Source organism: Stylophora pistillata, chromosome 10 (assembly GCF_964205215.1).
Source record: "Stylophora pistillata chromosome 10, jaStyPist1.2, whole genome shotgun sequence".
In the NCBI taxonomy this organism is placed as follows: Eukaryota; Metazoa; Cnidaria; class Anthozoa; order Scleractinia; family Pocilloporidae; genus Stylophora; species Stylophora pistillata.
Window position 1 is genome coordinate 23,272,262 of NC_142528.1, and position 12,933 is coordinate 23,285,194.

The following is a 12,933-nucleotide window of genomic DNA, read 5'->3' on the forward strand; positions in this document are numbered from 1 at the left end:
GTTTTGTACATTGAGCAATGTGGTCTAAGTTTTTCGTTCGCCATTCGTAGTCCTGAACAGTCTTCATTGCTCTGTTTCCTTCCATTTGTTCTAAACTCTTTTTAAAAGTATGCCTTCGTAAACTATTTAATGCTTCCCTCCTAGAAGCGGAGAATTTTAACGACCTTGAAAACCACTCACATCACCCATATCTTGGACCATTCATTTCAGTCAGCTTATGGCGAACTAGCCGCGTTATTCACTCTCAGGCCTGTTCTGATCTAAATTATTTCTTCCTTGCATTATTTCTGGAGGCAAGTGAGAGCGATTGATAGTAGTAATCAACGCTTATCGATAAGCACAATTGAAATGTTAAAAACGAAACACTAGGTGAATGATCGGTCTCCGAGGTGTGAACGTAAAATTAAAACGCAACTGCTGATAACATGGAGCAAAACCCTTCATCGGTATTTGTGAACTTTGGATCGGCTCCACCTAATAGAGTATGAGGTTTCTGATAATGAGCTAGAATTATAATGAAAGTGACAGATTTCAAACTGTTTATTCAGTTGTTGCTCAAGAAGACCATCAAAGTCAATTCTCCTCAGGAAAAAATCGTTGAAAATGAGTAAACATAAAAATTTATGTCTGACCGATGTTGCCGCTGCCTATTACACGCATCGACTCGTTCTGTAATTATTTAATGCATCGAAATTGTTAATTTATATTTAATTCCTTATTTATCTAAGAAATGATAGAAGAACTTTGGACTTCACCATTTCATTTTTGATACAAAAAAATGTGATCTGTTTTAACAGGCCACCTCTCGGATGACAGTAAGCCGGCATCTAACACTAATCTGCAATGCTCGCTGAATTCATTACTTTTTCGATGGATTTAGCAAGTTAAAATATTTTCGTCTAAATAAAACAGCTCAAGCTCTAGGTTGAAGAACAGCCGTGTACTTCCAAAAATAGCTTATGAGGCGAGACAGAAGCTAAGCAAAGAATTCTATAATTTTTTTTAACTTTTTCTGCTCCCGTTTACAAAATTATCCCAGATTACTGTCGACATAAACGCCATCTTTTATTGCTGAAAATGGTAATTATTTTACAAAGCTAAATAGCAACAGCTAGCTCGCGCAAAGAAAAAAAAAAAAAACGCTTAAACTAAACTTCAAATCACTTATAAACAAAGGAGTTGGAGACAGCAATGGAAATGGAAATGCGTCTAGTGTCATTACATTTTTCCATTCTCTATCAGATTATTGGTGTACAAGTTTCCCATTTCGTGTTTTTCCTGTTTGCCTTTCGAATCTACCGGTGGAGTCTCATCCCAGTTGATCTTGATCTCCTGCAAAGTTACAAAGACTGTATCAATCTCATTATGGTGTAAAATTTCTGAAAAGCGGAAGAAAATTTATAGACTGCGCAGTGACGTAACAGGATGTTCCACGTGGGGGGGGGGGGATGTAATGAGGAAAGAGGGGCGTGGGGTCCTACTAGCACTTTACTGTCTGGTATTTTGGGCCCCTCATGTTGTTGTATTGTTATGAAGTGTAACTTTATTGACGAGAGGGGGGTTAAACAAACTTTGTTCCCCCCTCCTTCTCGGTAGATCCTTGTCGAGCTTTGCGTATCATTTTTGCATATCACTTTGTCGTGTCATTTTCTCCCAACAGAAGACAACCTCGTTCTCAGGGCCTTTTTCCTTAGTTGGGGAAAAGGCCCTGGGAACGAGGTTGAACAGAAGATACTCCCAAGGTAGCCGCTTATCCGAGTTTCTGAAGCGTGAAGCTATAATGAGTATAGTTGCTTCTCCTGAATATCGATTGATCTAGAGATTTTTAATTTGGGTGACTTTGTTAAAGGAGAGTTCACTCACTTAATTTGATTCCAAATTTTGTAAACTGGGAATAGAAACATTAAAGTGTCTTACATCGTCATGAATAGGCACTACTTCATCTTCCTCCTCCTCCTCATCCTCGAAGTCCCATTTGAAAGAATGGCCGGGAAGGAAGGACCACAGCCATTCCTTCAACGGGAACAGCAGCTTAGGGTCAATCTCTCTCTCCCTGTCCTCCTTTGTTTCTTAAATTCAATACAGAATCGTTATTAGACTGATAGATATCTTTTAGTTTTACATACCACTCTACGAAACTAATAATAATAATAATAATAATAATAATAATAATAATAACACCTTTATTTAGACACAATAATGTTTAAAGCTGAACAGCTTGTGGGGTCGTGTGTAAATCCAAATAAACTCTAAATTAAATAAACTCAAATGATGATGGTTTTTGAGGAGAGGGGAAAACCGGAGTACCCGGAGAAAAACCTCTTGGAGCAGAGTAGAGAACCAACAAACTCAATCCACCTATGACGCAGGGTCCGGGAATCGAACCCGAGACACATTGGTGGAAGGCGAGCGCTCTCACCACTACGCCAACCCTGCTCCTTCCACTTAGACTCTGAGTGTCGTAAAATCAAACCCAAAGTACTCACATTGACCAAAGAGAAGAAAGGGAAGAATTACAGGAAGCCAACGAAAGCTCCAAGTCCATACCAATAGTAATTCGAGTATTTCTATAGCACTATTTACATAGAAATGATCAGTAGCGCTTTACTATGATTCAACCATAAAATTATTCTAAAGAATCTAAGTATACCATGTAAGAGGTAAATGAGACTTACAGTAAAACAAAACAAATCAGATAAAATAATAAAAAGAAAAACCTGACTAAAAAGGTAGGTCTTACCATTGCGTTTAATAATTGTCAATGATGGGATAGCAAGCAATTTTCCTGGAAAACTATTCCATAAACATGGTGCAGCGGCATACAAGGATCTAGCACCAAGCGCAGAAAGCAGATGCCCAGAAATAAGTTAACTGCGCGTGCCTGAAGCGCGGGAAAACGTTAGTGAACAAGTCGCACGTGGTGTTAATTTTGCATCTGATTGGCTACTTTCTACCCTCAATTAAAAAATGCGCTAGTAATTAAAACCAATCTTTTTTGCGTTCTGGCACCATGGCAAAGCGAAGGCTTTATTGGCAAATGCTTTAAAACTTCTAGAGTCAACCTTCTTCGGGGCCTATATTGTAATGGAAAGTGCATGATGTCAGTGGGCTCCAGCCACCTGAAAATGAACTCACCAAGAATGAAGCTCATTATGCAACCAATGCTAAAGGAAGTGAGAACAGACAAGGCACTGAACCACAGATAGGACATGCTGTAGAAATCAGCGATGGCTGCGCTAAAGTAAACAAACACACACAAATCGTTAGTCCTTAATCTACAGAGAAGATTATAAATTGAAAATAAATCAGGTATTATAAACCACATTTGATTAAAAGAGCTTCCAGGGCAAGATTTCAAGATTGATTAGCACGATTGTTGGGGCATTTCTCCCATCAAGTGATCATCCCTTGAGGGATAGGCGGGGGGGGGGGGGAGGGGAGGGAAGGTGTAGCGCAAAATAAGAAGTCAACCCAAAGGTATATCAGCTTTTCTTTTTTACTTTTGTAGCTAAAGGAATGCATACCTGTGGCCTTTGAATTCGTTTCTGATTAGTCCGTCTCCATACTCGTCCAAAATCCGGGCTGATTCATTGTTGTAGGAGCCATCAGGATATGTCCTGTTGGCAAGTGATGCGTTACTGTAAAACTCACATCCTCGAACAGATCGGAGACCTGGGTACTTATTGGGGGGAAGCAATACGGATCCAAGGAAGACCCACGTGGTCAGCGCAGCACCGGTGAAAACACCAAAATAGGCACCCTGCAATTAATATTGAAATCGTTCACATCGTTTACCTGAGTTGCTGACACGATACTCAGTTAATTATGGCAAAGCGCTTCATTTCTAAACGCTAATTCTTTGAAATACTGTGTCATATTCCCTCTTGTACAATTTTCATACGCCGCTTAATTTTTCTTAGCGGTGAACTTAACGCGGCGCGCAATTTTGGCAAAGCTAGTGATTTTCATCCGTTGAGCGGGATGCTTTGCCGTACTTTTTTCCCTAATTTCTTGTAGTGCGCAGTTCTGTGCAGTGGGTGGAAGATGGGATTTACAACACTCAACTGAAGATTGCTCTATTAAGCAAGGCAAGCTTGCTGGTATTGTTTCCCAATCATGTTTACGTCCTGAGAGGTATAGTGTTAGCATTACCTTTGAGTTTGCGCGTGGAACAAACATCCCAAGGAGAAATATTCCCAGCAATGGACCACCACAGATTCCGAAGATGCTGTAAGCCAACTAGATTGAAATAGCATGGATATATAAACACAAATTCAAGTTTACATGAAGAGATTTACAAGAGACTCTCGATCTACAGCGAGTCAGTAAACAGATGACCTGGTTCAGGATCTCAGTTGTCAAGGAAAGAGCCCTGCACGATACCGGTTATTAAACAAAAAGTCGGCGATTTAAGACTCCGCAATACCAAAACATACCTGCAAAACCATGGTTCCCACATACTTCACGACGAAAGCGCCTCCAATAACGATCACACCAAATGTCAGAGCTGCAAAAAAGGGAAGCTTTGAGTCCAATTTCTATGAAACGGAATCACTCATCGCACTTCCAATTAACAAATAGATTCCGTGTTGCCATGTGTCTGTTCATTAATAGATCCCAGATGCAAAAAAGTGACACACACCATTCACACACCATTTTGATCTACTTCAGTAGAGAAGCACGACAACATGGAATACATTTGCTATACATAAAAAAAAAAGGCGAAATGTTGGTAATGGTGACGTCATTCATGTTTCTGTCCTCCAACAGATCAAAAGTAAGAACCAATGAAAAAGCTTATATATAAGTCAGCTTATGATATAAACGTAGATTAAACATATTCCGTAACTGTGTAGAGAACAACACCGTAAATAGCTAACCAATGATCTTGCACAGCTTGGCCGCATCAGAGTCAGTAATATCCGGGACTTTCTTTTTGACTACATCTTCCAAGCTGACCAGGGCCATGGCGTTCAGAGCCGAGGAAGCAGTGCTGTCGATCAAACGTATCACACTCAAGGTAAATCAAAGCAACCACCGTTAAGCTAAACTGCAAGAGCCACATCTTTTCAACTTACCACGCACGTCAAACGAAATCAGTGAAAATAAGTCTACGCGAGCTTTCGGAGTGAGGCGCACGTCACTAGCGGAAGAAGAGCAACTCTAGATAAAGCTGGGAAGTTTGAATCGCTGCATTGCGCAGTACTGCAAAATGCCCCTTACTCTCAATCGTGCATTAGTTCATATTTCATCTTAGCAATACCTGAGAGCTCCAGCGTAAAGGACGGCTGTAAACATTCCCGGCAGACCTTTCAAGTGTCCAAGCTTGTTTATCACAAAATACGGAAGAGTCTAGAGGGAAGTTAAAGACAAATTAATCACAGTTCATGAAATGAATTATCTGTTGACCCATGGAGAAAATACAAGTGAAGAAGTGATCCCAACTAGTATCTTGGAGGTGCAGATTCGAATGCCTGATTTTCTTTCTTTTTTTTTTTTTTTTTTTTTGTCAAGCTTTTTTACTTCGATTTCTTCGTTGCTGCTCATCGGCGAGGATCACTTCTTTACTTTGTTGATAATTAATTAATTAATCTAAGAATTATTCATCACCAGATTCGAAAATGTTCACTCGTAGGTAGCGATGTTAAAGGTTTTTTTACGAGAAGTTTACCTGGTCATTGCTTGTGATTTTCTTTTCTACTCGTAAATCACAGAAAGCGTAATTCGCAAAAATAACGAGTCCGTCAAAGAAACACAGAGTCACAATCAAGATCAATCCAGGAACATTCAGCCACACCGCTCTACAGGAAGAGAAACAGATTTTCAAATACAATGGAAACAAACCAATTTGAAAATGAATAATGAAGATAAATAAATAGATAAACGAATGAATAAACATGTCGTCAGTGAAGAGAATGGATGGATGGATGAATGGAAGAGGAGCGCTTTTCGATTGAGCTTTGTAAAACCAAAACCAAAGAACAGACGATTACCACGGCCGATCAGAAGAAAGGGAAATACCCTGAGCAGCTAATGAGAACTCAAAGCAGACACAAGCAAACTGCCCGAAGCGCGGGAAAATGCAGGCGACCAAGTCGCGGTTGATGTTAGATCTGCATCTGATTGGTTGAGAAAGTGGAGCGAGTTTTCTGGACCAATCACAGGGCAAAGGAAAGCAAAACTAATGAAAGCTCGGTTTACTTTCGACACTGCATTGAACATTGCTCTAAATAAACAAGTTCAGTATCACTCATAATTTTTGTTACACCTATAGAAAGACATTTCAGACATTTCAGCCCGTTGATGTACTTGTTACTCAGTAAACATCAAAGCATGATGACATGAAAATTGTGAGAGAATCTGTTGCGAATTAGAAAGCGTTTTTCATTATTTTTAGTTCTTCCAATTTCTTTGTTTTCCTTGAAAAGTATAATTGAGGTCACGCATGTCAAATGACAATTACGTGTCGTCACGTTTTAGCTGTCACGTGTCGTTCGTGGAAATGGAAAATGGAGGAGGAACAATCAGAAAATTTGAGCGTTAGAGTTCGTTTAAAGAACCCAAATAGAGCGAGATGGGGACCTCTCTTAAAAAGCTAAGCTTAAAAGCGAAAGGTAGGCTGTAGAGAGAATATAGCTCATGTTCTTCGGATACCAGGAAACAAAATTTTAGTAGCCAGACCTGGCAAGACTTTTCCAATTATTATCGACGGAGAGCTAGAGTGCTTGTGAAGATGCTGGCGTGCTATACTGTTAGGAGTTTTTCTGTTTTTTTTTTTTTTTTTAAGTCTTTTTCGCAGTTCAATGCCATCGGCAAGCAAATTAAAGTCGTTTTCCCTACCAAAATAATATTATAATTATGGAACCCAATATTTGTATTAGAAAGTGCTGTCAAAAACAGCAAGAACTACGTGTATTTCAGATCTTGATGCTTTTAAAAGTGTTCTACATCCATGATATTAAATTTGGCTGTCTTGTTCCTATTTTTTTTATCTCCCACAAGTTAACATTTGCCTTAGCCACTTTAAAAAACAGATGAAAAGGTTTCAAATTTGATGTAGGAGACAGCGTTTGCATGCAGCAGACATGTTTGAGTAATTCCTGTCATCATTCTAATTTCATTGGAGCAATTTTCAAGTGAATATTAAAAGAAATTTGCAGTCAATTGTTTTTTCCTCTGCTACATTGTGTATTTCTTAACTCATAAAGACTTTCACCACCTCTTAACCAATCAAATACAAAACAAGCAAAAACCATTTAACCCTTAAACTTCCAGGAGTGACCAAGACAGAATTTCTCCTTGCAATATCACTGAATACAATATCAAGCAGACAAGGGACGAGAATAAAGAAAAATATCAATGAGGGGATTATTACTTGATCCAACATCAAAATCTTGCAATATCAATACAATATCAAGGAGACAAGTGATGAGATTAAAGAAAAATATCTATTTGGAGATAATTAGTTGGTCCAATACTAAATTCTCTAATTTAACATTATAAGAATTGTATGGCAGACAGAAAGGGGAATTGCTAATGTGATCTGGGATAAAAAGGATTAAGACTTGTTAGTCTCCCACTTATATCTTGCTTTTCAGGCAGTCTGATAATTTTTGCTTTGAATTTCTGCTGTTGCTGAGATGTTTCTTTATATTTTGGTTTGTTTTTGTTTTTGTTTTATGTGACAGTCTGGTGAAAAGTACTCCAAATCTTTGTACTGAGACTTAATCAAACATGTTGTACCTTTTGGCAAGCTTGAATGACTTGATGGCCAGAAAGCGCTGTACAGCTGTCTGACTGACTGTCCAAACTGGCATGGCAGTAAATGCACCACCAATAGTCAGTGTCCAAAAAGTGTTACGAACCTTGGGATCTGGGTTGAAGCTAATGGATATAACCACATGAAATCAAATAAACATCGGGTGCAATTCTTTTTTTAACATGTAATATTTTTGTATTTGTATGGCTCTCCTCTTGACACAACACGGTAAAAGTTTCAAAATTCTAGAGGACCAGAGATATTGCTTAAAATTTGGTATAATGGTCAAATATTGACAATGGTTATTGGATAAAAATAATGGTGAAAATTAAGGAGATATACAATATTTATTTTTTCACAGTCAAGGTGATGACTGTTGTTAATGTTACTATGGTGTGCATTGACCACAATTATAACTTATATTATTAAATGATTATAAATAGATGGCTGGATATTGACCAAGTTCTCTTTTTTCATTTTTATGAGCCAAGACAAAGTGAAGGCCCATAAAATTCCAAGAAAAGAAAAAAAAACAGTGGAAGGATGTTATCCTGCAATTCTGACTGAAGAAGATTGGTCAATTAAGGATTTGTTATATAGAAATGAGATTTTTCTTTAACAAGAATCAAGAATGGTACGTTTATTTCTGACATGCTGGGAAAGAAAGCCAACTGTGATGCGGCACATCTGCCACTTTTTGCAACTCCATTGCCAAAAATTTCGAACTTTGTAAGACTACTTTCTTGTGTGAGAGTGAAGGGCAAAATGAGAGAGCATTAAATGGGTAGCTGAGCAGGCTAGATGCAGGGCCCAGTCAGAAAACGGGATTTGCTTCATCTTGCCCACAGGCGTTGCTAGCAATGTAATAGATAAGATTATCTCACTTACTCAAAGAAGTTAAGGCGATCAAAATCTTTGTTGATTTTCCATACTTGATCAAAGCCTCCAACTTCATTGCTTCCCACTATCACCACAGTGATTAGACCTGCGACCATGATCATGGACTGAAAAACATCTGTCCAAATCACAGCCTTGAGGCCTCCCTGAAATCAGAATATTTAAAAACTCAGCAATACTGTTTAATTAGTTTGAGTGTGAGGGTGCATTTATGGAGATACGAAGAAAATGCGAAGTTAAGAGGGAGAAATTAAGGCCTTTTGAATGCATTCAAAAATCTTAAAGTTCTTCATGTTTTGATGAACACAAAGCTGCTGCATGAACCCACTGTTTGAAGACATTTTTAATTGCAGCAATTAATAGATTTATAAACAGAAATTCCATCTGCTTTGCTTCAGTGCATGCACACATATCATTGGGATGCACAATGGAAATGTGAAGCACTCATGCAACTGAATTTGATTACAGAAATGTACAAGCTATTGACAGCTGTTGTCATGTGTTTTTATAGGTGAGGGGAGTGTACTCTTGGAACCTTTATTTCTCCTTACAATATTTCCCTGAATCACACATTAAGGTCATGAGAAAAAAGGCTGAAGGGCTGTTTATAAATGTTGATCATGACTCAATTAAAGGTTTTGATGAACTTAATGCAAATCATCTTCAGATGACCTGACTCCATGTTACTCACTAGGCTAGTATAGAATGTGCACACAATTCCAGTTGTGAGAATGGATGCAGAGAGTGGAATTCCAGCAACTGAAAACAAAAAGTAAATTTACATTTCACAAGTCATTAGTGATGAAAAATTAAAACAAAAAATAGCACATGTGGCATCCTACGCGGTGAAAGGTTCTGCTCAGCAGTGGTCTAATTAACAATTATTCCACGAGTGCGCATTGGATATGAGATGATAGATAGCCAACGAGGCACATAGCGCTGAGTTGGCTATAATCATCTCATATCCAACAAGCGTGAGTGGAATAATTGTTTTATTAAAAACGCCTCCAAGAAATTATTATTTTGTATGAAGAAACTGGATTTTTTTAGCTCCCTCTTGATTCTAAGCTGACGGGTACGCTTACCATATTTGTAGATTATGGTATATTGGCTGATATACCATAATGGCTAAGCCAATAAAAAGTCTTGAATTGCATTATACAATGATCCAGTTTTTAATAAAAAAAATTATTCATTTGGAGGCTTAAGCCATGCCAAGGTCTACATGTCACTCGTGATTCTCTGAAGTAACAGCTGTATATAGTAATAAGAATTTAGTGTAATAATTATCCAGGTCACACCCAGTCACTGATGCATGTATGTTTTCTCATCACCTGTTTTGCTGGATGATGCACTGATATTGTTATGGGACGTTACTTGTTATTCAGCTCTGTGAGTTTACACTTGTATTATATCTTACCAGCCTCCAAAGCCAGGGAAGGTGCATACAGAACAACAAACAAATACAGGGTCTGCAAAATAAAACAGTTGGCAGAGTCGAATAAAATTCTGGTATTAATATAATTTAAGAAAACCCTATACCAGCCTTTTAATGAAAGAATATATGTATATTTTCCAAGGTCACATTCTCTATGATAGACTACGAGGATGGCAAAGAGTTTATATGTCACTCGTGATTAAGACCGAAATTCATACACTGTACGTTACGCGTGAAATTAACAAAAGTTGAATTGTGATTTGTTTTAAGTTGTGATTTGAGGTTTGCTCTTCTTAATTCGTGTGCGTGAAATACTGTTTAAATGACGTGAATTTTTCAAAAATTCGTGCGCGAAACAGGATCAGGGCCACCCACCCCCCTCTCTCATTGCCACCCTCTCTGTTATTTTATCTATCAGTGAGCAAAAATATTTAAATACTAAATCATGCTGTCAACCTTCAGATGTGTTTATTCAAGCAGCTTTCGAATAACAAAATGAACTGGGGATAAAATATTTTTTACTTTGCACTTTTATCAGTCTTTTCAGATATAAGTATGTTTCTATATTTTCCTAGCATAGCGTTTAACATTGTTCCAAACAGAAATTAATCCAAAATATTTACTTTTAGCTCAGAAAAGTGTACGATATTTCGCTCGCAATCAATATCGACAGTTATTCACGAGGAAGTAATATATTGTTACTTACGTATTCCAGAATAAAAAAAAAGCAACCGACCATTCGAACTCCAACGGAGAAACGCCGTTCCAAATACTGAAAAAAAAAGTTGATTGTTAGAAAAGACCGAAAGCCACCTTTTTTTTTAACCGAGGGTGAAGCGGACAACAGAAAACATTTCGTTTTCTCTTGGATGCACAGGTCCTCCTTTCAAGCTCGGTGGATAAGAAGAAAACGATAAATGATAAACACTTAGAGGATATGCGCCCTGAAAGAACAAATATTTCCTTCAACTGTAAACAGAATCGGCTTTCGAGAAGTTTTGGTCAGACACGAAGAAGTTCGGTAGGAGGAGGGGGGGGGGGGGTATGAATTTCATGAGTTGCCGTTTAGGAGTGCTCAGGTCTTACAATTTACCCCTTCAAGTCTTTTCAGGTCAGGCGCGATTAAACCTTTGTCCTAGTTAGAGTTACTCATATTTTCCATCCGTAAGTAGCCTTACCAGTTCTTTCTAGGTAAATCATCGCTTTTTCGTTTAGTTTTGTTGTTTAAAACACAACGAATATATGAAATTCATATATCTGAATTTTATATATTCGTTGTGTTTGATTTATCATCTTGGGGTTTATGTCGAATTAATTTGATGACCTGCTTCCAAACACGTTTTGTTGTTTTGTTTTGTATTTTTTTTTTTTTTTTTTTTTACCTATTAAGTAATATCTTGTGGCATGCCTCGAGCAGATCGATAAGACATGCCGCTGAGGTTTGTAACTTTCGTAAATTCTTGTACGTGTCATTACGGACAAGTGCCTTTCCTTTGATGCTTTTCAGATCTAAAGCGAGACAAAATGAAACCAAGTCTATCATGCGTGACGAAATCAGGAGGTATCGGCTCCCGCCAGCTGTTCGCCGCCGCTTTTTGTTTCATACAGAACACATAATATTCAATCTGCCCCTGTTGTTGTTGACCTCCGGTTTCGAGCTCCCCCCGGCAGCCGGCCGGTCGTCAGAATAAACAAAAGAGCATCGCATGCTTTAAGCTTAATATAAAGAGCTTGTTAATCATTACGAAGGGGCGGAAAATAGGTGCAATTTTTGGACACAAAGCCTCTTTTGAATACGGAATAAAAGTCGTCCTGGAGTAATGCAATAAGAACGGTGTTAAAAAAAAGGAGTCTTACCTCATTAGCGCACGTTATCTTCACTCGTCTGAACATGGGTACAAATATAATGGCCATCGTGCCGCAGATGATGGGGTAGGATAGAATCAGCACATAATACTGAGCTCCATAGGTGTAGATCTCCGATGGAACTCCTAGCAAAGTGATAGCTGAGAGGTATGAAACCAGAAGAGAAATTGCCACCGGCAAAGCACCCATTTTACGGTTCGCCAGAAGATATTCAGCTGTTGTTTTTTGTTTTCCACCCGGTCCACAGCCATACCAAATTCCGATCAGCGCCGAGATGAGCAACATGATGGAGAAGACAACATAATCGACGACACTAAACGTATCGTTTCCTACAGCCATGGCTCCGATTCCAGCTGCAAATGGCTAGCAGTGTAAGCTTGCGGCAATTACAGTACAGAACCGAGCTATTGTGCAGAGGAACTAACAGTCAACCGTAATCGAATGGACTTAAACGGGATCAATATGCTAATATAGGTCGCAAAGACAATGAAAATCACTTCGCTTCAGTGCGTTGAATTTGCATGAGATACTGTTGCCCAAGAATCGATACGCGACTGAATCCCGGCCGGCGACCGGAAACTACTACCGTATTCATGGGCGTTTAAGTATGTAATCTTGATCTAATCATTGGTTGTTTCCAAAAAGATTAGATATCAATTGATTTTTGAGCTTGCTAACATGTCAAATCACGCGATTTCACGTGAACTTCGATCAAGAGCTATAGCTGAACATGTGATCACTTGTATTTGTCTAGACAACAATTGTTTTTAATTATGAATTTCTATTTTCATTATCGAATGAGATTTTGAAACATATGCATTTTCATGCTTTAACGCGCTGACCTAAAATTGCTCGGGTATGATGTGTACTTGTTTTCATCATTTGACCGCACGACAGGGGAGGGAGAGTCGCGGCATGCTAACTCCGCCAGCTATATGTCCTCCAAAAAAGAAAAAAATTTCAAATTGGACAG

At 38.5% G+C, this 12,933-nt stretch overlaps 1 protein-coding gene and 1 long non-coding RNA gene across 2 annotated transcripts; one reads left to right on the forward strand and one right to left on the reverse strand.

Annotated features, from left to right (window-relative positions):
- Positions 1-1,048: 1,048 nt before the first annotated feature.
- LOC111330248 (sodium-coupled monocarboxylate transporter 1) lies at positions 1,049-12,570 on the reverse strand. Its single transcript, XM_022935075.2, has 15 exons — positions 11,952-12,570; positions 10,801-10,866; positions 10,077-10,128; positions 9,348-9,415; positions 8,648-8,802; positions 7,744-7,884; positions 5,672-5,801; positions 5,264-5,352; positions 4,881-4,993; positions 4,437-4,507; positions 4,153-4,239; positions 3,525-3,760; positions 3,136-3,236; positions 1,918-2,069; positions 1,049-1,332 (listed from the first exon to the last, which is right to left on the reverse strand). Exons 1-15 carry the CDS (start codon positions 12,297-12,299, stop codon positions 1,219-1,221), a joined length of 1,923 nt encoding a protein of 640 aa, XP_022790810.1. The 5' UTR covers positions 12,300-12,570; the 3' UTR covers positions 1,049-1,218.
- On the forward strand, positions 6,487-8,211 carry LOC148722317 (uncharacterized). The gene is made up of 2 exons (XR_015992567.1): positions 6,487-6,614; positions 7,689-8,211. It is a non-coding gene; the product is annotated as an uncharacterized LOC148722317 (long non-coding RNA).
- Positions 12,571-12,933: the final 363 nt, after the last annotated feature.

Coding starts and splice junctions, on each gene's coding strand:
- LOC111330248 (XM_022935075.2), bottom strand. CDS start 12,299: ATGGCTGTAGGAAACGATACGTTTAGTGTCGTCGATTATGTTGTCTTC. Junction 10,129..10,800: donor TTTTTTTTATTCTGGAATAC/GTAAGTAACAAT, acceptor TTTATTTTGCAG/ACCCTGTATTTGTTTGTTGT. Junction 3,761..4,152: donor TTCCACGCGCAAACTCAAAG/GTAATGCTAACA, acceptor TATTAATTGCAG/GGTGCCTATTTTGGTGTTTT.